Source organism: Pelophylax lessonae (genome assembly GCF_965119305.1).
Source record: "Pelophylax lessonae genome assembly, chromosome: 7".
In the NCBI taxonomy this organism is placed as follows: domain Eukaryota; kingdom Metazoa; phylum Chordata; class Amphibia; order Anura; family Ranidae; genus Pelophylax; species Pelophylax lessonae.
Genome location: NC_138774.1, coordinates 88892519 through 88919347, shown reverse-complemented (window position 1 = coordinate 88919347; position 26829 = coordinate 88892519). Strand labels below are relative to the sequence as shown.

The 26829-nt window shown below is 48.2% G+C and overlaps 1 protein-coding gene across 1 annotated transcript in view; it reads left to right on the top strand.

Moving 5' to 3' along the window:
• Positions 1–697: 697 nt before the first annotated feature.
• The window catches only part of LOC309560500 (uncharacterized protein), a gene marked incomplete at both ends in the record, with an annotated part of 47185 nt that continues 21053 nt past the window's right edge, over positions 698–26829 (top strand). Inside the window, one exon of the mRNA XM_082264132.1 lies at positions 698–2600. Coding sequence (XP_082120258.1) covers positions 698–2600 — 1903 coding nt within the window. The remainder of the gene's footprint in view (positions 2601–26829) is intronic.

The window sequence follows — 26829 nt, the reverse complement described above, 5'->3', positions numbered from 1 at the left end:
CGCAATTATCTGTTAAAGTCACGTAGTGCCGAATCGCAAAATAGGCCCTGGTCAGGAAGGGGGTAAAATCTTCCGGGGCTTAAGTGGTTAAGAGAGTATTTCTCTCATATTGGAATTACTTCCTCATTATGTAAATGCCCCATGCTAGGTAAGACCTATAGATCACAATCAGCAAAGCTAATATTCCTTGCTGACATGAAAGCTTTAGTTCTTACAGGGCAGAGGGCATATCAGAGAAATCGATGCCTTTACAAAGAGAGCAAAGGTTCTTATCTGCAGCATGCTGGCAAGGGACAGGCATTTCTTCCTAGGCTGTGGTTACTTTCTAAAAGAGAACAAATTGTAGGTCTTTGTGCACCTTTTTTGATGTACCTATATTGTATTTAGCTGATTTAAACTGAAAGTTTAACTGGGCTTCCATTCTTTTCTTGTGAATTTAACCAACTGGAACTCTTTTTTTTCTTTATCAGCAGAGGCTGGAACATCGGCAAACCAATCTCAAAATACTACACTTCCAGATGTCATTTTTCCAGCTGCTGGCTCATTAAACTTTAATGAATTAATCATACTGATAATTAGTGCGCATTTACCGAACAGAAACTCAAAACTGATGCCAACCTTTGTGCAAAGTACCTCAGAATACAGTTTGTATTTAGGACAAAATATTTTAATTAAGAGTAATGCAACACCTCCGCTGATGTTGAATGTTACAGTGGTCGCCAAAACAGTAAAGACATTGTTTCTTAGAGAGCTAACCAACCAGAATCTTCACCTGTCACTTCACATTACTAACAAGGTTAACCTCACAGGTAACATAACTACCAGTGCACTCAGCAACTCAAATGCTGATATTAACATCAATGCAGTTTCAACAGCAAATAGCACCACTACAACTGAGTCATTATCATCTAGGGATAATTTTACCTTAAAAATTATAATTACACCTAAAATTCCAGTACCGACACCTAAAACTACTACCACTACCACAGCTTCTACTACAGCTACTTTATCAACTATTGAAACTACTGAATCATCTACAACTTTGACAACAACTATTCCATCAACTACAGAAACTACTGAGTCACCTTCAACCTGGACCACAGCTACTCCATCAACTACAGAAACTACTGAGTCACCTTCAACCTGGACCACAGCTACTCCATCAACTACAGAAACTACAGAATCACCTTCAACCTGGACATTTACTTCATTGACTACAGAAACTACTGAATCACCTTCATCCTGGACTACAACTATTCCATCAACTAGAGAAACTACTGAGTCTCCTTCGACCTGGACCACAACTTCTCCATTAACTACAGAAACTACAGAATCACCTTCAACCTGGACTACAACTATTCCATCAACTAGAGAAACTACTGAGTCTCCTTCAACCTTAATCACTACTACTTCATCAACTAGACAAACTACAGAATCACCTTCAACCTGGACTACAACTATTCCATCAACTAGAGAAACTACTGAGTCTCCTTCAACCTTAATCACAACTACTTCATCAACTAGACAAACTACAGAATCACCTTCAACCTGGACTACAACTATTCCATCAACTAGAGAAACTACTGAGTCTCCTTCAACCTTAATCATTACTACTTCATCAACTAGAGAAACTACAGAATCACCTTCAACCTGGACTACAACTATTCCATCAACTAGAGAAACTACTGAGTCTCCTTCAACCTTAATCATTACTACTTCATCAACTAGAGAAACTACAGAATCACCTTCAACCTGGACTACAACTATTCCATCGACTAGAGAAACTACTGAGTCTCTTTCAACCTTAATCACAACTACTTCATCAACTAGACAAACTACAGAATCACCTTCAACCTGGACTACAACTATTCCATCAACTAGTGAAACTACTGAGTTTCCTTCAACCTTAATCACAACTACTTCATCAACTAGAGAAACTACAGAATCACCTTCAACCTGGACTACAACTATTCCATCAACTAGAGAAACTACTGAGTCTCCTTCAACCTTAATCATTACTACTTCATCAACTAGAGAAACTACAGAATCACCTTCAACCTGGACTACAACTATTCCATCGACTAGAGAAACTACTGAGTCTCCTTCAACCTTAATCACAACTACTTCATCAACTAGACAAACTACAGAATCACCTTCAACCTGGACTACAACTATTCCATCAACTAGAGAAACTACTGAGTCTCCTTCAACCTTAAACACAACTACTTCATCAACTAGAGAAACTACAGAATCCCCTTCAACCTGGACTACAACTATTCCATCAACTAGAGAAACTACTGAGTCTCCTTCAACCTTAATCACAACTACTTCATCGACTAGAGAAACTACAGAATCACCTTCAACCTGGACTACAACTATTCCATCAACTAGAGAAACTACCCAGTCTCCTTCAACCTTAATCACAACTACTTCATCGACTAGAGAAACTACAGAATCACCTTCAACCTGGACTACAACTATTCCATCAACTAGAGAAACTACTGAGTCACCTTCAACCTTGACCACAACTACTCCATTAACTAAGGAAACTACTCAATCACCTTCAACCTGGACTACAAAAATTGAAAGTACTACTGCAGGTAAAACTATTTTTTTACATCAACTAGTTAGTCTACCACAGCATGCCTGTAGTCAGATCATAGGAACTATGCAACTGTCTCTCCATTATTACATGCAAGTATATCCTCCTTTCATAATAACTGTTTAACCACTTGCCGACTGGGCCATAGCCGAATGACGGCTACAACATAGTCGGCTTATTCTGTGAGGGCGTACTATGACGTACTATGACCCCTGAGGCGCGCACACAGAAGTGTTCACTATGGCACTGAGTTACTTTAACTGAGAATTGCGCGGTCGTGCAACACTGTACCCAAATAAAATTGATGTCCTTTTTTCCCCCACAAATAGAGCTTTCTTTTGGTGGTATTTGATCATCTCTGCAGTTTTTATTTTCTGTGCTATAAACAAAAAAAGAGCAACAACTCTGAAAAAAAAAAAAAACAATATTTTTTACTTTCTGCTATAATACACAGCCAATAGAAAATAAATCAAATTATTTTGATCATTTTAGGCCAATATGTATTCTGTCACATATTTTTGGTAAAAAAAATCCCAATAAGTGTATATTGATTGGTTTGCACAAAAGTTATTGCGTCTACAAACTAGGGGATAGATTTATGGCATTTTTATTTATTTATTTGTTTATTTTTTTACTATTAATGGCGGTGATCAGCGATTTGTAGCAGGACTGAGACATTGCGGTGGACAGATCGGACACCTAACTGACAATTTTGAGGGAACCAGTGGCATTACTACATTCTTTTTTTTATTTATTTTTTTACTATTAATGGTGGCGATCAGTGATTTTCAGTGGGACTGCGACATTACGGCAGACAGATCGGCCACCTAGCTGACACTTTTGGGGGACCAGTAACATTACTAAAGTAATCAGTGCTAAAAATATGCACTGTTACTGTACTAATGACACTGGCAGGGAAGGGGTTAACACCAGGGGCGATAAAAGGGTTAAGTGTGCTCCTAGGGAGTGCTTTCCAACTGTGCAGGGGATGGATTCACTAGATGAACATAGAGATCTGTGTTCCTGAATAGCAGGAACACAGGATCCCTGTGTTCATCTGTGACAGAACGGCGGTCTGCCTTCTTTACATAGGCAGACCGCCATTCTGTCTGTATGGAGAGCGATCGCAGGTGGACGCAGTGGCTGGAGGACATCCCATCCACCGAACTTGCTGATTGGCTTCCCCTCTGGCCAATCAGTGCGCACGTGCGCCCCGCACTGGCTATTGCAAGAAATGACTTACAGGCCGACCAGTCCCTGCCGCAGTAAATGTGCAGGGACTGGTCGGCAAGTGGTTTTGTTTGTATTGCCGATCATCTCTGGCTGTGGGATGCAAGAAGCGAGTACGATCAAACCATGTGTGGTAACATCAACGTCCTAGCCCCGCCCTATGTGTTTCATCATTCGACGTCCTCACAGAGAGGAATGTAATATCATAGATCAGATTCTTAATTTTTACAAATGCAAAGTGCAGGTAATGTACTACTATAATAAATTATTTATAATGTAAATGTCTAAAATGTTTCCTTTAACCAGTTGCCAACCACCCGCCATAGTATTACTGCGGTAGGGCGGCTTGGCTGCATGAAATCACGTAGTACTACGTGATTAGGTGCACATGGTTTCGGTGGCGCACGCGTCACCGGAGTCGCACTCCCACTGTGTTTAGACACAGCAGGAGGTGGGCCGCGGGAGGAGCGGCGGCGATTGCCGCTGCCCTCCTGCGATCGTCAGGGAAACTGACCGAAGACCCGCCTGCTTACGTAAACAAAGCAGGCGGATCTTCAGCCAGACAGGCAGGGAGAGATCAGCAGTTTCAGCTAAGCTGAAACCGCGATCTCTCTGTGCCTGTCACAGAACCATCACCCCCCCACACACACACAGTGAGCAAGCACTTTAGGCATACATTTAACCCCTTCGATCCCCATAATATTTAGCACTGATTACTGTATTAATGTCACTGGTCCCCAAAAATTGTCAAAAATGTCAGTTAGGGGTCCGATTTGTCCGCCACAATGTCGTAGTCCCGCTAAAAATTGCTGATCCCCGCCATTACTAATAAAAAATAAATAAATAAATAAATAGTCCAAAAATCTATCCCGTAGTTTGTAAACGCTATAACTTTTGCGCAAACCAATTAAAATACACTTTTTGGGATTTTTTTTTACTAAAAATATGTAGCAGAATACAAATTGGACTAAACTGATAAAAAAAAAAATTAAAAAAAAAAAATTATTGGGAATGTTTTATAGCAGAAAGTAAAAAATATGGCGTTTTTTTTTTCAAAATTGTCGCTCTTTTTTGTTTATAGCGCAAAATCTAAAAACTTCAGAGGTGATCAAATACCACCAAAAGAAAGCTCTATTTGTAGGGGAAAAAAAAGGACATCAATTGTATTTGGGTACAGCGTCGCATGACCGCGCAATTTTCCGTTAAAGTAACCCAGTGCCGAATCGCAAAAAATGGCCTGGTCATTAAGGGGGTAAAACCTTTCTGGGGCTGAAGTGGTTAATAATATAATATTAAATTTAAAAAACACACAGTTGTTCTGCTACAGCCTCCTAACAGGCTACAAACTTAAGCCTCATACACACGCAACGATTGTTGGCCATGAATTTTCGGCCAACGTCCGATCGGCTGATTGTCGGCTTGTTAGTATGATGCTTCCGACAACCGACTTTTCGGCCAAACAAAAACTGGTGTGCATGCTATAAAATTTTTGTTGGCCGTCAACAGAACGGCCGATTGTTCTTCAGTCAGTACAGATTTTGGCAGACAAAAATGGGATGAGCAAGTCTGGGCATGCTCAGAGAAGAAAAAACACACGAAAAGTAAACCAGAACATGACATCACTTCTGAAGTTGGTTTTTGTTGGCCGATAAAATTTGTGTGCAGTCTAGAGCACATTTCAACCAACACAACAACACTGGACAAAAGACGGCCGATCGGTTGGCCAACAATCGTTGCGTGTGTACGAGGCATTAAAGCAGACCTTGCAGGGAAAAAAAACACCTTCTTATCTTGGAACGCCCTCAAAAACAAAAACAAAAAAAACTCACTTCCTGAAGATGCCATTGATGTCACTGTGCCACCAACTGCCTGCTGGGAGAGCTAAGTATAAACAATCCTATGAAAATGATTTACCCGGGCCGGACACTGTGAAATAGATGTGCAAAACAGAAAAATGTTTTAGTTTTGTTTATTCATTTTCAAATAAATTTTGAACCATACCACACCACATGCCTTCAACATGGGGGGTGCTTTAGGGCAGGGGGGCTCGCCCCAAAGCACTTTGTCCCCATATTGATGGGGACAAAGGCCTCTTCCCCACAACCCTTGCCTGGTGGTTGTGGGGTCTGCAGGTGGGGACTTATTGGAATCTGGAAGCCCCCTTTAACAAGGGGCCTCCAGATCACGGCCCCCTTTATGTGAATGAGAATGGGGTACACAGTACCAGGGCCGCTGATAGGGGGGTACAACCAGGCCTTCTGTAGGGGTCCCAGGCCCCAGGCAGCTGTAGGCTTCACAGAGCATCCAAAGAGCAGTGTCAGATCACTTCTTGGTAGAGGCCGAAATGCTGAGAGGGCTTCCCTTGTAGCTCTGTGCGAATCACCCCTGGAAGTGGGACAGGAGGTGACGCGTCCCAAGGAGCACTGGATGCTTGTGGAGTGCAGGTAAAGGTTCACAAGGGTATCCGGAACAACTTGCAGGGCCTCCAGGGAATCAAGCAATGTGCAGGTAAAAGCCAGGCCGAGGGTCATACACAGGTATCAGTCCAAACAGTCCATAAATAAAAATGGGGGTTTGGTCCCACCATATGGCCATATCGTGCTCAAGCCCACTACTGCGTCAAAGTACCCCATTATCAGTGGGTCCTACACTATCCATGAAAAAGAGATGAATCCAGCCTTTCTAACCCATGGAGATAATACTCCTTGCTGGGAAAAATGTGCAAATGCACTACAGGGGACTCCTCCTATATCCACTGATGGTGGACACTGATTGAGTACAGGTGTGTGTGGGGGGTGGGGAGGGCTGCTCAACCTCGATAGTCTGGTCAGACCGAATACATAATAAACAGGCAAAAAATTTGGGGGAGCATACCCATGTATTTCCAAAGCTGCTGCAGCTATGAACCAAAAGAACCAAAAGTATCCCAGCAAGGAGTATTATCTCCATGGGTTAGAAAGGCTGGATTCATCTCTTTTTCATGGATAGTGTAGGACCCACTGATAATGGGGTACTTTGACGCAGTAGTGGGCTTGAGCACGATATGGCCATATGGTGGGACCAAACCCCCATTTTTATTTATGGACTCTCTTCAGATTTGGTAGTAATTTCCTTTGCATTTGCGCGCTATTCTTTTTTAATATACATGTCTTTTGGTTCATAGCTGCAGCAGCTTTGGAAATACATGGGTATGCTCCCCCAAATTTTTTGCCTGTTTATCAGTCCAAACAGGTCGCCAAGACAAGGGGATTGAGCAGAAGCAAGTCCGTTGAGCAAGCCGGGATCGGTACACTAGAAGTCAGGCAGAGGACAAAAGAGCAAGGATGGTCACACAAGCTGAGGGTCAAACACTGGAGCAGGATCGAAGGGTCAGACGAAGCCGTGGGTCAAAGCCAGGAGAGAGAGCAGACAGGTCAGGGACAAGCCGGGTCAAACGGGAATCCAGGAAGTAGCAATGTTTAGGAAACAGGAAGAGCTGAAGACAATCCAGCAATCTGATGGGCTGAGCAGAGTCCTTTTATAGGCCAGTGAATTAGTCTATGGCCTGAGTCCATTGCAGCCATGGGAAGTACTGGCAAAGTTGCCAGTTGTAGCACAGCCATTTCACTGATAATGAGTCTATGGCCTGAGTCTGTTGCGGCCATTGGAAGTTCTGGCGGAGTTGCCAGTTGCAGCATGGCCGTTTCTCTGACAGTGCCCCCCCCAAGGGGCAGCCTCTGGATGCCCAACCGGGCCAATCTTTCTGGGAATCTCCTGTGGAATTCCTGTACCAGCCTGGGGGCATGCAGGTTACTAGCGGGTTCCCAGGAATTGTCTTCAGGGGGGTAACCTTTCCATTTAATAAGATACTGTATGAGCTCACCTCTTCTTCGACAATCCAGAATGGTTTCCACTTCATATTCAGGTTCACCCTCCACTGAAACTGGAGGTGGAGGCAATTCTTCCCTCCCTGGGAAGGGGCTAGAAATTGCAGGCTTAAGAAGGGAAACATGGAATACAGGATGGATTTTGTATGAATTAGGTAAAGTTAGTTTGAAAGCCACAGGGTTTATCATCCTTTTGATTCTAAAAGGCCCAATAAACCTTGGTCCCAATTTTTTAGAAGGGCAAGATAGTCGTAGGTTGTTTGAGGAGAGCCACACCTTATCCCCGACCTTATACATAGGATTTTCCTTTTTCTTGCGGTCATAGAATCTCTTGTACTCCTGTTGGGCTTTGGATATGGAGTCCTGTAGCACCCAGTAGTTATCCCTGATAGCCATTATCCGGTCTTGCACTGCAGGAACCAATGTTTCTGAGAAAGCACTGGGCAAAAAAGAAGGGTGAAACCCGTAATTCACCCAGAACGGGGTCTGGTTGGTTGCAGAATGCAGGGCGTTATTATACGCGAATTCCGCGCACAGAAGTAAAGAGACCCAGTTATCCTGGGAGCAAGTGCAAAAGCAACGTAGGTATTGTTCAAGGGTCTGGTTGGTCCTTTCCGTTTGACCATTACTCTGCGGGTGGTAGGCTGATGATAGGCATATCTTAATGGACAAGGATTTGCAAAGCTCTTTCCAGAATTTGGAAGTGAACTGGACGCCTCTGTCCGATACTATACTGTCCGGGAGACCGTGTAGCCTGACCACTTCTTTAATAAACATGTTAGCTGTTTCCACAGCAGAAGGTGTGCCAATCATAGGCAAAAAGCGCGCCATCTTCGAGAGACGGTCAACCACCACCAGGACAGTAGTGAAACCTTCTGAAGGTGGTAATTCCACTATAAAATCCATGGATAGTTGCTTCCAGGGCTGTTCTGGGATGGGCAATGGCCTTAACAGGCCCCATGACTTGGTCTTAGCCCCCTTGTTACGCTGACACGTAATACAAGAACCCACATAGGATTTACAGTCCCGAACTAAATTGGGCCACCAAAAGTTGCGCTGAATGAGTTCACATGTCTTTCTGACCCTGAAGTGCCCGGCAAGCTTGTGATCATGCAAAGTCTTTAGGACCTGTAGTCTGATTTGTGAAGGAACAAAAATCCTTTTTGGAACCACAAGAATCCCCCGCGTTTTTCCAAGGAAGAGGTCCCAGGCTTGAGACATTGAACTGAGGCTTGCTTAATTGATGATTGCAGATCTGTTTGAATAAGTAAAAGATTTTGAGCCGAGAGGATGGTGTTAGGTTCGGCTGTGTTTGGGGTATCTGGAAACATTCTGGACAAGGCGTCTGCTTTCCCGTTCTTGGACCCTGGCCTGTAAGTCAGATGAAAGTTAAACCGGGAAAAGAACAAGGCCCATCGAGCTTGACGGGGTCTCAGGCATCTTGCTGTCCTGAGGTATTCCAGGTTTTTGTGGTCTGTAAATATCAAAATGGGATGAGTAGCCCCTTCAAGCAAGTATCTCCACTCTTCCAAGGCACATTTGATGGCCAAGAGTTCCCGATCCCCTACGGCATAGTTTCTCTCCAGAGGTGTCATCTTCGGTGAAAAGAAAGCCACAGGGTGCAGAAGAGTCTTCGGGCCTTGTCTTTGAGATAAGATTGCTCCAGTGGCTATTTCTGAAGCATCCACTTCAAGCACATAAGGTAGGGTTGGATCAGGATGCTGGAGAATAGGTGCTGAGGTGAACAACGTCTTCAGTTTGTCAAAGGCCGTTTGAGCTTCCTGTGACCAATGGAAACGGACCTGTTGGCGGGTCAATTGGGTAATGGGGGAGATAATCATAGAGAACCCCTTCACGAACCTCCGATAGAAGTTAGCAAACCCCACGAAGCGTTGAACTCCTTTCTTATCACAGGGGGCTGGCCAATCGAGAATTGACTGCACTTTCTGTGGATCCATGGAAATGCCGTTTGTTGAGATAATGAGACCCAGGAATTGAATGGAGTCCTTCTCGAATTCGCATTTCTCTGGTTTCACATAAAGTCCGTGTTTCCTTAAAGTAAATTGTACCTTTTTAACATGGGTCCGGTGGAGTTCCAGAGTGGAGGAAAAAATGAGTATGTCATCTAGATAGACAATCAGAAAGAGATCCAGGAAGTCCCGAAAAATGTCATTAACTAGATGTTGGAAGGTAGCAGGGGCGTTACACAGCCCGAAAGGCATGACCAGGTATTCAAAATGGCCAAACCTCGTTCTGAACGCCGTCTTCCACTCATCTCCTTTCCTAATGCAAACAAGGTTGTAAGCTCCACGGAGATCCAATTTGGTAAAGATCCGAGCTGCCCGGAATCGTTGAAATAGTTCTGGGATAAGAGGTAGAGGATACTGTTTTTTAATAGTAATTTTATTAAGCTCCCGGTAATCTACACAAGGTCTTAGTGTGCCATCCTTTTTTCGACAAAGAATATCCCGGCCCCTGCTGGTGAGGAGGAGGGGGCGGATAAAACCCTTTTCCAAATTTTCGTTAATATAAATCCGTAGGGTTTCCAGCTCCTTCTCAGATAACGGGAATATCCTTCTGAAAGGAATCTCGGCTCCGGGCAGAAGTTTTACAGGGCAATCATAAGGCCTGTGAGGAGGCAGAGCTTCGGCCTTTTTTTTATCAAATACGCAGTGGCGGAGCTAGACTTTTAAAACAGGGGTGGCAAAGGGGTGGCAAGGTATTATTTTGGGGGGTCAATATACATGCGTGTGTGTATATATATATATATGTACACACACACACACACACACATATACATATACATACACTTTTATAAATAAATGTAAACAAACATCCTAAGCGGTATTAAAACATTTTTAATTAAATAAACAATTATCAAAGTAAACATTATTCTTTTAAGGCCGCACACTGATCACAGGGCTCTGCTCTAAAGGGGATCTATGGGGACCCTGCTCTAAAGGGGGATCTATTGCATAGATCCCCTTTAGAGCAGGATCCCCATATATCTCCCTTTAGGGCAGGCTAGGGCAGGTCCCCCATAGATCCTCCTTTACAGCAGGCCAGGGTGAGGTGAGGTCCCCTATATAGATCCCCTCTTACAGCAGGCCAGGGTCCTCCCCCAGACAGTCCCTATCAGTCTCCGCACCGACAGGATTGGGTTCGGGAGCTGAGCAGCAAGAGGCAGAGAGCAGCAGACAGAGCGGCAGCGGCCATGGCGGAAGCACTGCATGAGGGTGATTAGGGTGTGCCTAGGCACACCCGGCACACCCCGTGCGCATGCCTATGAGTAGGGCTGCACAATATTGCCCCCCATCAATGTAGTGACCAGCATGCCCCCCCATCAATTGACAATGTAGTAACCAGCGTACCAACCCATCAATGTAGTGACCAGCGTACCAACCCATCAATGTAGTGACCACCAGCGTACCAACCCATCAATGTAGTGACCACCAGCGTACCAACCCATCAATGTAGTGATTACCAGCGTACCAACCCATCAATGTAGTGATTACCAGCCAGCGTACCAACCCATCAATGTAGTGACCACCAGCGTACCAACCCATCAATGTAGTGACCACCAGCGTACCAACCCATCAATGTAGTGATTACCAGCGTACCAACCCATCAATGTAGTGACCACCAGCGTACCAACGCATCAATGTAGTGACCACCAGCATACCAACCCATCAATGTAGTGACCAGCATGATTGCCAACCTATCAATGTAGTGACCAGCGTGATTGCCAACCCATCAATGTAGTGACCAGCGTGATTGCCAACCCATCAATGTAGTGACCACCAGCGTACCAACCCATCAATGTAGTGACCACCAGCGTACCAACCCATCAATGTAGTGACCACCAGCATACCAACCCATCAATGTAGTGACCACCAGCGTACCAACGCATCAATGTAGTGACCACCAGCGTACCAACCCATCAATGTAGTGACCACCAGCGTACCAACCCATCAATGTAGTGACCACCAGCGTACCAACCCATCAATGTAGTGACCAGCATGATTGCCAACCTATCAATGTAGTGACCAGCGTGATTGCCAACCCATCAATGTAGTGACCAGCATGATTGCCAACCTATCAATGTAGTGACCAGCGTGATTGCCAACCTATCAATGTAGTGACCAGCGTGATTGCCAACCCATCAATGTAGTGACCACCAGCGTACCAACCCATCAATGTAGTGACCACCAGCGTACCAACCCATCAATGTAGTGACCACCAGCGTACCAACCCATCAATGTAGTGACCAGCATGATTGCCAACCTATCAATGTAGTGACCAGCATGATTGCCAACCTATCAATGTAGTGACCAGCATGATTACCAACCTATCAATGTAGTGACCAGCGTGATTGCCAACCTATCAATGTAGTGACCAGCGTGATTGCCAACCTATCAATGTAGTGACCAGCGTGATTGCCAACCTATCAATGTAGTGACCAGCGTGATTGCCAACCTATCAATGTAGTGACCAGCGGGATTGCCAACCTATCAATGTAGTGACCAGCGGGATTGCCAACCCATCAATGCAGCGACCAGCGTGCTGTGTCCCCTTCAATCATGCAGAGGCCAGAGAGAGACTTACCTAAGGTTACAGGTAGAAGAAGTGAACGAGAGGGCCCCTGTGTAGCTAGTTCTCTGTGACTGTCTGTGACTGAGCGCGGTGAGCAGCAGTGGCGCCGTGATTTGCTGCCCAGCTAACCAATCACGCGTGCCTGCACACCTGATTGGTTCGCTGTGCCGCTACTCACCGTGAGTAGCGGTACAGCGAACCAATCAGGTGTGTAGGCACGCGTGATTGGTTAGCTGGGCAGCGAATCACGGCTCCGCTCCTGCTCAGCTCACCGCACTCAGTCAGAGTCACAGAAAACAAGCTACACAGGGGCCCTCTCGTTCAGGTTCAGCTATGCTATGTAATGTTATACGCATAAGCGAGCGTGAGCGGCAGGGGCATTTGATAACCCCTCCCACAAGTCCCGCCCAAGATCCACCCAATACCCGCCCCCTCACCCCTGCCCAATGCCCCACCATAAAATGACTCACCCTTCGCAGCTATAACAGGCACAGATGTTGGATGAGAAGCCCTGACCTCACAAATGTGCTTCTGGAAGAATAGAATCAGAATAGTCAGGGAGGGAGAGAGGGATAAAGAGAGAGAGAGAAATAAAGAGAGAGAGGGAGAGAGCGGGAAAGAGGGAGAGAGAGGGGGGTAGGGAGGGATAGAAGGAGAGGGAGGGAGAGAGAGGAATAGAAGGAGAGAGGGATACAGGGATAGAAGAAGAGAGAGAGGTAGTGAGAGAGTGGGAGAAGGGGTAGTAGTGAGAGAGGGGGGAGGGGGGTAGTGGTGAGAGAGGGGGAGGGGGGTAGTGGTGAGAGAGGGGTAGGGGGGTAGTAGTGAGAGAGGGGGGAGGGGGGTAGTGGTGAGAGAGGGGGGAGGGGGGTAGTGGTGAGAGAGGGGGGGTAGTAGTGAGAGAGGGGGGTAGTGGTGAGTGAGGGGGGAGGGGGGTAGTGGTGAGAGAGGGGTAGGGGGGTAGTAGTGAGAGAGGGGGGAGGGGGGTAGTAGTGAGAGAGGGGGGAGGGGGTAGTAGTGAGAGAGGGGGAGGGGGGTAGTAGTGAGAGAGGGGGAGGGGGGTAGTAGTGAGAGAGGGGGGAGGGGGTAGTAGTGAGAGAGGGGGAGGGGGGTAGTAGTGAGAGAGGGGGGAGGGGGGTAGTAGTGAGAGAGGGGGGAGGGGGGTAGTAGTGAGAGAGGGGGAGGGGGGTAGTAGTGAGAGAGGGGGAGGGGGGTAGTAGTGAGAGAGGGGGGTAGTAGTGAGAGAGGGGGAGGGGGTAGTAGTGAGAGAGGGGGGGGTAGTGGTGAGAGAGGGGGGGGTAGTGGTGAGAGAGGGGGAGGGGGGTAATAGTGAGAGAGGGGGAGGGGGGAAGTGGTGAGAGAGGGGGAGGGGGTAGTAGTGAGAGAGGGGGGTAGTAGTGAGAGAGGGGGGCAGTGGTGAGAGAGGGGGGTAGTGGTGAGAGAGGGGGGGGTAGTGGTGAGAGAGGGGGAGGGGGTATTGGTGAGAGAAGGGGGGGTAGTGGTGAGAGAGGGGGAGGGGGGTAGTGGTGTGAGAGGGGGGTAGTAGTGAGAGAGGGGGAGGGGGGAAGTGGTGAGAGAGGGGGGTAGTAGTGAGAGAGGGGGAGGGGGGTAGTAGTGAGAGAGGGGGGAGGGGGGTAGTAGTGAGAGAGGGGGAGGGGGTAGTAGTGAGAGAGGGGGAGGGGGTAGTAGTGAGAGAGGGGGAGGGGGGTAGTAGTGAGAGAGGGGGAGGGGGTAGTGGTGAGAGAGGGGGGGTAGTGGTGAGAGAGGGGGAGGGGGTAGTGGTGAGAGAGGGGGGTAGTAGTGAGAGAGGGGGAGGGGGTAGTAGTGAGAGAGGGGGGAGGGGGGTAGTAGTGAGAGAGGGGGAGGGGTGTAGTGTGTGAGAGGGGGAGGGGGTAGTAGTGAGAGAGGGGGGAGGGGGAGGGGGGTAGTAGTGAGAGAGGGGGAGGGGGGTAGTAGTGAGAGAGGGGGGTAGTAGTAGTGAGAGAGGGGGAGGGGGGTAGTAGTGAGAGAGGGGGTAGTAGTGAGAGAGGGGGAGGGGGTAGTAGTGAGAGAGGGGGGTAGTAGTGAGAGAGGGGGGGGAGTGGTGAGAGAGGGGGGTAGTAGTGAGAGAGGGGGAGGGGGGAAGTGGTGAGAGAGGGGGGTAGTAGTGAGAGAGGGGGAGGGGGGAAGTTGTGAGAGAGGGGGGTAGTAGTGAGAGAGGGGGGAGGGGGGTAGTAGTGAGAGAGGAGGGGGTGAGAGAGGGGGGAGGGGGGAGGGGGGTAGTAGTGAGAGAGGGGGAGGGGGGTAGTAGTGAGAGAGGGGGAGGGGGGTAGTAGTGAGAGAGGGGGAGGGGGGTAGTGGTGAGAGAGGGGGAGGGGGGAAGTGGTGAGAGAGGGGGGAAGGGGGAAGTAGTGAGAGAGGGGGGAGGGGGTGGTACTGAGAGGGGAGGGGGGTAGTGAGGGGGGGTAGTAGTGAGAGAGAGGGGGTGGTAGTGGGGGGTAGTGGTGAGAGAGAGGGGGGCAGAGCCAGCAACACTTACCAAGTCCAGGAACTGGCGCTGACACCATCCATCCATCCATCCATCCCGCGGCTGAATCCTTCCTGCCCCATCCAGCTTCAGTCAGTTTCTCTCTCTGATGGTGGCAGGGAGGTGGGTGGAGCCAATTTCAGGCGCGGAGGATGAAATGAAAATCCTCCTGGCTCTGAATGCTGGGGAAGGATGGGAAGCTCTGTGTGCCCATACAGCAGCTACAATTGGTCCCGCCCCCTGCCAGCTTCCTTCCCAGCCAGCTTCTGTTTCTCCACGGAGCAAGGGGGCGGAGCCCCGGCCCCCGCATACGGCCCCGCCCACACCCGACATCAATGCCTAAATTTGACAGCTGCAATCACATTGCAGCTGGCCCCCTCCCCCGCCGAATCGACCATTTATCATTTGCTGTGCTAGTGTGCTGCCTGTTAAAGTGTTGATATGTAGCCCCGAGTTCCCGGTCAAAACCCTCCTGCCCTGAGCAGGGTGGCAACAGGGGTGGCAAGGATTTTGTCTGGGGTGGCAATTGACACCCCAGCTAGCCCTCTGGCTCCGCCACTGCAAATACGTCCATGAATTTCTCATAAACTGCGGGGACATTTTCCAGGAGATCATGTACTGGTTGGACGGCCAGGCAAGCAGCAGAAGTATCAGATCCGGGTAGGAAACAATGGTTTAGGCAGTAATTAGACGTGAAGGAGATCCTTCTCTTAACCCAATCAATCTGTGGGTTGTGGGCCTGTAGCCAGGGAAGTCCTAAAATAATAGGAAACATTGGTGAGGAAAGGACGTCAAATCAGAGGAATTCCTGGTGAAGAGAATCTGTCGTGGTTAAGATGGGGCACGTCTCTTCAGTAACAGGCCTAGAACTGGGCAAAGAACCATCAGCCAGAAGAATATGGAGTCGCTGTTCCTTAGCTTGCATGGGGACACACAGTCTTTGAGCTAAAGAACGGTCCAGAAAGCAACTACATGCCCCGGAATCAACGATCGCCAGAAGCCGAATCTTCTTTTCTGCTACCTGTAGGGAGACAGGGAGAATAAGATGAGTAGGGGATGACCCGGCAACTTGACAGTTCAGCAGAGGCCGTGAATAGGACTTACTGGGTCTCACAGGACAATTGCCTAGGAAGTGGCCAGATTCCCCACAATAAAGGCAGAGGTAAGCTTGCCGGCGACGTTGTCTTTCCTTGGGTGTCTAGGCAGAACGGATTAGACCAATCTGCATGGGTTCTCCTTCTGATCCCCCGGAGACAGAAGGCCCAGGATGGGGTGAAGCAGCAAGTGGGACTTTCAGGAGTACCCAGGTAGGTCGGGCCCCTTGAAGGCGCTCTGAGCATCTCTCCCGCAGGCGCCTGTCCAGTTGGATTGCCAGTGAGATTAGACCTTCCAAAGACGTAGGGGTTTCTACCCGAGCTAACTCGTCCTTAAGGGCTTCAGACAATCCGTGAGGGTACTGGTACTTGAGTGCTGCCTCATTCCAGTCTGTATCCGCGGCCCATCTGCGGAAGTCAATGGTATAGTCCTCTACAGGACGTTTATTTTGTTGTAAGGCATGTAGGGCTGATTCAGCCGTAAAAGTCCGTTGGGGGTCCTCATATAACTGGGCCATGGCCTGGAAGAAGGAGTCTACAGAGTTCAATGAGGGGCTCTTTTGCTCAAGTAGGTTATGGGCCCAGGTCTGGGGTTCTTCTGACAACAGAGAAATTATGAATCCTACTTTGACAGTCTCTGAAGAGAAGGTTCTGGGCTGAAGGGCTAAATACAAGAGACATGCATTCTTAAAGGATCTGAACCTTCTCCATTCCCCACAGAAGCGTTCGGGTGTAGGTACCCTGGGTTCAGGTGGGCTGACTGGTCCTTGCTGAGTGGAGGTGCCCCCGGAGCTGGCGGGCGGTTGATTGGGGTTGGAAGGAGAGGGTGCGCCAGCTAGGTTCAACACTCGACCCTCTAATTGAAAATAACCATCCTGCAGTCTCTGGAATGCCTGTGTTAAAGAGGAGACTTGCTGACAAAGAGCCTCGAGCTGGGAAGCACCTCTGTCGGCCTCTGACATGGCTGGATTGTACTGTCAGATCACTTCTTGGTCCTTGCAGCTCGGTGCGAATCACCCCTGGAAGTGGGACAGGAGGTGACGCGTCCCAAGGAGCACTGGATGCTTGTGGAGTGCAGGTAAGGCCCCATGCACACGGGGCGTTAGAAAAAACGTACGTCAAAGTTAGTTCTGACGCCGGAAAAAGCAGCTGTAAAAAACGTGCTTTCAGTAGCTTTTTCCATTGGCGTTATTGCACGTTTTGCCACGTTGCTTTTAGCAGCGTTTTTTTTTCTTCCATTCAAAATCAATGGTTCCCTATGGGAGCCTATTGATTTGAATGGAGGTCGCACCGCAACACCGCAAGTCGGATCCGACTTGCGGGGCGACTTGCGCTGTGAGAATCTTGAGGGGGAACTCCACGCCAAAATGGGAAAAAAACGGCGTGGGGGTCCCCCCCAGGGTTCCAAACCAGGCCCTTCGGGTCTGTTATGGAATTTGAGGGTAGCCCCATGCCGAAAAAACGGCATGGGGTCCCCCCCAAAATCCATACCAAACCCTTATCCGAGCATGCAGCCCGGCAGGCCAGGAAAGGGGAGGGGACGAGCGAGCGGCCCCACCCCCCCTGGACCACACCAGGCCACATGCCCTCAACATGGGGGGGTGTTGGTGCTTTGGGGCAGGGGGAGCTCTGCACCCCCCACCTCAAAGCACCTTGCCCCCATGTTGATGAGGACAAGGGCCTCATCCCCACAACCCTGGCCGGTGGTTGTGGGGGTCTGCGGGCAGGGGGCTCATCGGAATCTGGAAGCCCCCTTTAACAAGGGGGCACCCCAGATCCCGGACCCCCTCCCTATGTGAATGGGTATGGGGTACACTGTACCCCTACCCATTCACCCCATAAAAGGCAGTGTATGGAAATAACGACAGGAGACGTTTTGGAAAGTTTATTAAAAATCTTCATCCGACTCTTCTTGTCTTCTCCTCTCCGGGGTCTTCTCCGGGGTCTTCTGCTCTTTTGCTGTCCGCCCTTCTTGTCTTCTCCTCTCCGGGGTCTTCTCCGGGGTCTTCTGCTCTTTTGCTGTCCGCCCTTCTTGTCTTCTCCTCTCCGGGGTCTTCTGCTCTTTTGCTGTCCCCCTCTTCTTGTGTTCTTGTCTCCGGGGTCTTCTGCTGTCCTCTCTTCTTTTCTTCTCCTCTCCGGTCTTCTGCTCTTTTGCTGTCGGCTGTCGGCTGTCTTCTTCCTCCGGTCCTCCTCCGACGACGTCTCCGCTGATTATGCCTATCTCCGGTCTCTTCAGCTTATTATATAGCCATTAGGGGCGTGGCCCCGATGACGTCATCTGGAGACCCCGCCCCCTCATGTCACAGATGACGTCATATGTGACATGAGGGGGCGGGGCCTCCAGATGACGTCATCGGGGCCACGCCCCTAATGGCTATATAATAAGCTGAAGAGACCGGAGATAGGCATAATCAGCGGAGACGTCGTCGGAGGAGGACCGGAGGAAGAAGACAGCCGACAGCCGACAGCAAAAGAGCAGAAGACCGGAGAGGAGAAGAAAAGAAGAGAGGACAGCAGAAGACCCCGGAGACAAGAACACAAGAAGAGGGGGACAGCAAAAGAGCAGAAGACCCCGGAGAGGAGAAGACAAGAAGGGCGGACAGCAAAAGAGCAGAAGACCCCGGAGAGGAGAAGACAAGAAGAGTCGGATGAAGATTTTTAATAAACTTTCCAAAACGTCTCTTGTCGTTATTTCCATACACTGCCTTTTATGGGGTGAATGGGTAGGGGTACAGTGTACCCCATACCCATTCACATAGGGAGGGGGTCCGGGATCTGGGGTGCCCCCTTGTTAAAGGGGGCTTCCAGATTCCGATGAGCCCCCCTGCCCGCAGACCCCCACAACCACCGGCCAGGGTTGTGGGGATGAGGCCCTTGTCCTCATCAACATGGGGGCAAGGTGCTTTGAGGTGGGGGGTGCAGAGCTCCCCCTGCCCCAAAGCACCAACACCCCCCCATGTTGAGGGCATGTGGCCTGGTGTGGTCCAGGGGGGGTGGGGCCGCTCGCTCGTCCCCTCCCCTTTCCTGGCCTGCCGGGCTGCATGCTCGGTTAAGGGTCTGGTATGGATTTTGGGGGGGACCCCATGCCGTTTTTTCGGCATGGGGCTACCCTCAAATTCCATAACAGACCCGAAGGGCCTGGTTTGGAACCCTGGGGGGACCCCACGCCGTTTTTTTCCCATTTTGGCGTGGCGTTCCCCCTCAAGATTCCCACAGCGCAAGTCACCCCGCAAGTCGGATCCGACTTGCGGTGTTGCGGTGCGACCTCCATTCAAATCAATAGGATCCCATAGGGAACCATTGATTTTGAATGGAAGAAAAAAAAACGTATAAACGTGGCTTAACGCACGTTAAGCAACGTTATAGCAAAGTTATTCAGCTTTTAGCAGCGTCAGGCGTTTTTAACGCTGTAACGCTGGTCCTCAGAACGCGCAGGTGGTGGGTTCTTGTTGCAGCCTAAAAACGTCTAAGCCACTTACAGCTCAAAAACGTCTGAGTGTGCATGAGGCCATAGAATAACATGGAGGGGCGTTTTTAGGCTGCAAAAAGAAAACGCCTGACGCTGCTTACAGCGGCGTTAAAAACGTCCCGTGTGCATGGGGCCTAAAGGTTCACAAGGGTATCCGGAACAACTTGCAGGGCCTCCAGGGAATCAAGCAATGTGCAGGTAAAAGCCAGGCCGAGGGTCATACACAGGTATCAGTCCAAACAGGTCGCCAAGACAAGGGGATTGAGCAGAAGCAAGTCCGTTGAGCAAGCCGGGATCGGTACACTAGAAGTCAGGCAGAGGACAAAAGAGCAAGGATGGTCACACAAGCTGAGGTTCAAACACTGGAGCAGGATCGAAGGGTCAGACGAAGCCGTGGGTCAAAGCCAGGAGAGAGAGCAGACAGGTCAGGGACAAGCCGGGTCAAACGGGAATCCAGGAAGTAGCAATGCTCAGGACACAGGAAGAGCTGAAGACAATCCAGCAATCTGATGGGCTGAGCAGAGTCCTTTTATAGGCCAGTGAATTAGTCTATGGCCTGAGTCCATTGCAGCCATGGGAAGTACTGGCAAAGTTGCCAGTTGCAGCACAGCCATTTCACTGATAATGAGTCTATGGCCTGAGTCTGTTGCGGCCATTGGAAGTTCTGGCGGAGTTGTTAGTTGCAGCATGGCCGTTTCTCTGACAAGCAGGCACTTTGTTTTTGCTTCTGCCTTTTTCTCAAGTTCCCTTCTGCTCCCAGGTGGTATAACCATATATTCTGGGCCCCATCAGTTCACTCAGAGGGGCCCCGGATACGTCCGGCAGTCAGGCAGATTAACACCATCCAGCGCCACATTTCCCCCCCAAAAAAACCTATGTTTTGGTCCTGGCAGAGTGATATCTGTCACAGGGCACAGCGGTTGCCTCCTTCAGCAAGTAAGTGCTGAGGAGAGAGCAGGCTCAGGCTGAGGGGAAATCCGCAGCAGCCAAAAGCCATCAAAGCACAGAGGGACATTGTGAGGAAAGTGGGGACCACCAAGTCCGCAGTGAATTTTGCCTAAATAAGGTATTGCATAGTTGCCAACATTTGAAAAAAATTCCAGGGACATTTTGCAGCACAGCTATCAATTACTTACCACACCCACTACCCTGAAGCTCCGCCCACTCCACATAATTCATCTCCGCCTACTTTAGGGTCTACTCAATGAAGAGAAAATTACAGGAAATTGAGAAGGGAATTTCAAACTTGAGGCCAAAGTAGCAGAGTTGGAATAATTCTCCCATTCAGCTGCACTACTTCTGCCTAAAGTTTAAAATTCTCATCACAATTCCCTGCAATTCTAAAGTGTGAAATGTGCTCAGGTGTGACCATACAAAAAATGGAATATGTAAATATAAAAAAAGTGCAAAGTGTAAATAAGTACATTGCCGGGATAATGTAAATTACCCGGGACAGGCTCCTATTTGCCGGGACTGTCTCGGCAAAAACGGGACAGTTGGCAGGTATGGATATTGTCACTAAAAACACACCCTCTTCCCCTATGTCATGTCTCTGTTGCACATGATTGATACAGCAGCTAAATTTGATCATCATCATTATCATTGTGTTAATCACACAGTGCAGGTGCAATAAACCACAGCATCTGTATTGTGTGATTATCATGATGATAATGATGATGATGTTTTTCCATGTCTCACCTGGGGACCCTGATGTTCCTCCATGTCACACCAAGGGACCCTGATGTTCCTCCATGTCACACCGGGGGACATCAATCCCCCATGGCACACCCAGGGTTTCCAATTCCTCATGGCACACCTGGTGACCCCAAACCCCCTGTTACACTTGTGACCCCTCTCCCCCATGTCACACCTGGTGACTTAGATTCCCCATGGCATACCTGGTGACCGCAATTCTCTTTCACACCAGGCATACTCCATGTCACACCCAGGGACCCTGATTCCCTGTTCTGGGGACACTTACTGGGCAGTATGAAAAGAGTGGCCTGCACTCTGCCCTCCTTCACCATGATCCTGCTTATTCCTTCTCCCAGGACACTCCTCTCCTGGACCACAGTCCTCACCACAGCTCCAACCGGCTCCTGGTGGAGGGAGGAAGCAGCAGTCAGAGAGCTCCGCACCTCCTTCATCACCAACATCCTCAGACCATTCCGTTGCCTCGTCGCTTCTGCTCCAGTAAAGGTGCCGCCCTCCAGTGCCGAGCTCCGGCTCAGGTTCAGCTCTCCTCCACTCCCTGCTTAATACCAACCCAGGGAAATTAATGGCTGCCCACCAGCTCAGATTAGAGAGTCACTTCCCGCCCAGGGATTAGGCCGCTCAGCTCCAGACGAAGAGGATCATTATGCAGCTAGCACTCCGGTGGGCTCCTTTCCTGCCCCTTGGGGCTCCCCCAACAATGGTGGAAAGCCAGGGCCTGGTAGTTCTGCCACTGCCGCAGACACCTGGCATCTTCCTCTGTCCCTTCTTCCTCCCCCACTGCCGCCCCTTTCCTCAGCTCACAAGGATCATTCATGATGGAGCGTGAGTGCTGACTCGTGGCTGCGCCCCTAGGTGGCAATGCGCCCTAGGCGGCTGCCTAGTTTGCCTAGTGGAAGCACCGGCCCTGTGTGCAGGGCCATCTTTTACCAGCATGGGGATGCACAAAGTGTTGGGTGCATCCGCCTGCCAGTGTCCTATTCATTCCTATTGGGACACGTCGCAGTTGCATGGGTACAACCACTGTGTCCTATTCTATTATGCAGGTAGGTGTGGGTGTGTGTCCCAATATAAATGAATGGGAAGCTGGCACGGGGGCACCCACAACACTTTGTGCATCCCCATGCTGTGAAAATACAGCTCTGCACTGGAGACACACCCTACACTTTATGTGAATGGGCCCTTACACTTGTGTTTAGGGGGTGGAAAAAAAATGTGTATTTATTTTTTTACCACCCCCAAACACTCACCCTTATACAACAAAACAGCAGAGGATGTATACTATATGCTATGGCCATGATGCTTTTTGTGTAGCAAAAATTATCCCCACGGTTGCGTTTAGCCGCCACTTGCACCTATTTTCCTCGGCTCTCCATTCCATCAGGTTGGGTTGGCATTGCACAAAGGAGAAGGAGAAACACATTTTTCTTCCTCTCCTCTGTGACAAATAAATCTAAGGTTACAAGGATTTTGTCACGTCCAGATTCAGGTCTGTATTTATTTGGTTGGTACCAGCCAGGAAAGAAGCCAACCAAACTGATCTTTTTTTTACCAGCTGCCTTGGAGGGTAGAGGAGGGATCAGGAGCCTAATAGATCCCAGATCTCCCCATAAAGAGCACCTGCCACTGCAAAAGGTATCACAAGGGATGGTATTTATCCCTTGTGATAGCAATAAAGTTGAATGAAAAAAAAAACAATAAAAAAGCAATAATTCTAGCACCAAAGTTTACATTTAGAGGGGAGGAGAGGGGGGTGGTGCTGCCAGAAAGGATGGAAAATCCAATAATATCCTGGGCTATTGTGAAAAAGGTATGTAAGTATACAATTACATGTAGAGGCTTGAAATGTAAGAGTCAAAGGATGATGTTACAAAAACAATTGAAATCATGTGACAATGGACATCAAGATAATACTGAATGCTGGTACCAATATATCTAGTAATATAATACACACAATATATACACATAGTAGATGAAGTGATTAGTGCTGTAAGGTGCAGAAGTAATAAAGTGGTAAGCAGGCAGTAATAAATCAACAAGTAAGTCCTGGGGCAGGACTATAAAATGTGGGGTGAAAGGATAAATAGGAAACCGTGATAGGAGTGAATAACGGTAATCACAAATAATAAATGAATAATAAATAAATGAGCTGGCAGAAAATTAGTCACAGTGTTAGTCCTAAATGGGACTAAAATAAACAGTGATAGGTGACATGGAGTAGACCGTGTTGGAAGGATGGATGACTCTAAATATTAAATAAATAAATCAGCCTAATAATACATACATAGATAAAGGTGGCTCTGTGCAGAGGTAGGTGATGGTTAATATATATAAAAGTCCATAAATGGTGTGTAGTAGGTGGTTATCTCTTCATTCGATATCACCAAACACTATATTCGTGGTGAGTATAGTGATAGAGTGCTGGTATCCCTCAGGTATAAATTGCACTCGCCAGAAATACCCACCCCACACAGGGGTATTGGGCGGGGTAGTAATAAGGACAGTGCAGGTACTCAATCTGGTCCTGGGTGGCCCTCTAGGGTCCTGGAAAAAGGTCCTGGAACTCCCTCTAGGTAGCCGCTATCCTGGCTTTGGGTATCCTATTTTGGGGTCCTATCCTGGATCATCCGCGATACTCCTCAAAGCGTTGGGGTAAGTGGTAATCTCATACAAAGCAAGGGGAGGACCACATAGCGTAATACTGTATACGCCAATTTTATCGCAAAAATACAGATAGGTTACTCACATAATCCAAAAAAGTAATAAAAGCACGTCAGCAAATGCCCGGAATGCGATGCATTCCACTCCAATACCGGAACCGGAAGTGATGTGACTCCTGTTCTGGTATTGGAGTGGAACGCATCGCGTTCTGAGCATTTGCTGAAGTGCTGACGTACTTTTATTACATTTTGGATTATGTGAGTAACCTATCTGTATTTTTTTTTTGCTATAAAATTTCTTAGAACCCCCATTATATATTTTCTGAAAACAGAGGTCCTGGAGAATAAAATGGACATTGTTGCAATTTTTTATGTCACATGAAATTTGCGCAGCCATTTTTACATTTTTAACACATATTTTTATGGAAAATATACACTTAAATGCAATTTAGTGCACACAAACACAATATAATACTTTTTTACAAAAATATAAAAGATTGCATTAGTAAATAGATACCAAACATACTGTATCATGCTTTAAAATGTCAGATGCCTGTGAGATGGCAACAAACAACAGTACCTAAAATTGTCCATAGACGACACTTTAAAGCCTTTCCAGGTTATCAGTTTACAGTTAAATGTAAGCTTTGATAGAGGGAATGTGCTCTGCGCTAAGGGAAAAGGGGGGATTTGAAGGCTGCAGCCTCCCTAAAATATAACCAAGGGCTATATGTGTAGAAATAGAGGGGAAGAGAGGGGGATTTTAACATGTTTGTGAAAAATGTCAAAATTGTCCCAAACAGTAAGTGGTTAAAGTAGTTGTAAAGGATGACATGTCTATACTTACTTGCTCTGTGCAATGGAATTGCACAGAGCAGCCCTGAACCTCCACTTCTTGGGTCCCCAATGGAGCTCCTTGTTCCTCCGCTCTGTCCAGTGCCTCCATGGAAAGCCACTTCCCAAGGGGGCACACTTGTGTGCTGCGTCCATTGATACAGACAGTGGGACTCAGCCCCACCCCCTGCTCCTCATTACTGGCTTTGATTGACGAAAGTGGGAGCCAATGAATCCCGGTGCCCAAGCAAAGCCAGTAAGACCTGTAAGTGAGGACAGAGAAGAGCTGCAGAGGTGCACACGGCTGGATCGTGTGAGGGTTCAAGCAAGTATATTAGAGGGGTGAGATTCCAAAATTGATGCCTGAACATTTTTTACATTAATGCAAGTAATACATTAAGGTAAAAAATGTTTAGGCTTTAGAACCACTTTAAGGCTCAAGGAATATCTATTAGGCCTTCAAGTCAGCTGCAGCATTTTCATTAGCAGGAATGATCTGAGACGTGTTCAGAAAACACCTATTCCTTTTGGGTAATCAAATTTTGAACATGCAGGATACATTTCAAAGCTGCATATTTTTAGAGGTGGGTGGGGTCAAGGGGGTCCCTGTCAGGTAGGCTATAGGGGACCCCATGATATCTAACAGCAGCCCTGCACAGTACCCCTACTAAATTGACAAAAAGTGCTAAAATACTTAGTTAAAACGCACATGGTTTTTGACAAGTCCTTTAACCACTTGCCGACCAGTCACGTTGACTGTACTGCGGCAAAGTGGCTCGATTCCGTTCAGCGACGTAGACCTAAGTCACTGGACTCCACCCCTTCTGGGCGTCGCTCACGCGCCGCCGGAGGCTCGCTCCCGCTGTGTTCAGTCACAGCGGGAGTCGGGCCAGGGGAGGAGCAGCGGCGATCACCGCCGCTCTTCCCCGATCGTCAGGGAATCGAGTCTGGAGATCCTCACGCTTGTCTAAATAGAGCGGCGGATCTCCTAAGTGACAAACAGTGACAGATTGCAGGGTTCAGCATAGCTGAACATGCGATCTGTCCCTGTGTCACTCAGTCACCTCCCCCCACACACGTCAGTAAGCACCAGGCATACATTAACCCCTCCCTCTCCAATAAAATTAACCCCTTCCCTGCCAGTGTCATTTTTACAGTAACAGTGCATATTTATAGCACTGATTACTATAGAAATGTCACTGGTACCCCCAAAAGTGTCAAAAATGCCAGTCAAGGGTCCGATCTGTCCGCCGCAATGTCACAGTCCCGCAAAAAAAAAAATCGCAGATCGCTGCCATTACTCATTAAAAAAAAAACACCAAAAATGACAGAAATCTTTCCCTTAGTTAGTAAACGCAATAACTTTTGCGCAAACCAATCAAAATATGCTTATTGTGATTTTTTTTTACCAAACATAGGTAGCAGAAAACAAATTGGCCAAAAATGGAAAAAAATTTAGATTTTTACATTTTTTGGGGGGGGGGGGGAATTTCATATAAAAAAATGTGAAAAATATTGTTATTTTTTCAAAATGTACGCTCTTTTTTTGTTTATAGCGCAAAAAGTAAAAATCGCACAGGTGATCAAATACCACCAAAATAAAGCTCTATTTGTGGGAAAATTTCGTTTGGGTACGGCGTCAGTTAAAGTTGCACAGTGCCGAATCGCAAAAAGTGGCCTGGACGTAAGACAGCAAAATCCTCTGGTGGTAAAGTGGTTAATAACCACTTCCAACAAAATCACATACCTGTACATCATTTTGAGACAGTGGTTGTACCAGGATGATCCCTGCAGCTGGAGGCACTACCCCAGTACCAGTTTGTAGAGCGGACGGTCGGCTTTCTTGTGATAACAACCGATGCGGCTAAGCAGCCACTCGGCCATTATTACAAGCAGCGGGTAGGGACGTGCCCCCCTCCGCCTCCTTCCACAGCTCCGCCCCATTGGGAGATCTGAACGACCAGCCGGCACATCCACTGGCTGGCGGGAAACCCGAACAAAGCCGGAATCAGCTTCGATCTGGTCCCCAATGTAGTAACTTGGGAGGGAGGTCACAAGGTCACTTCTGGTTTACTCGGTAGCTAACAGCGCTGATTTTAAAGAATCCACAGTATTCAAAAATGCCGATCTTGGCGTTTTGAATACTTTGAAGTACAGAGAAGGGGTTTGGGGTCTTTTAGATCCCAGATCCCTCCATAAAGAGTACCTGTCACTGCCTATTACTGTCACAAGGGATATTTACATTCCTTGTGACAACAATAAAAG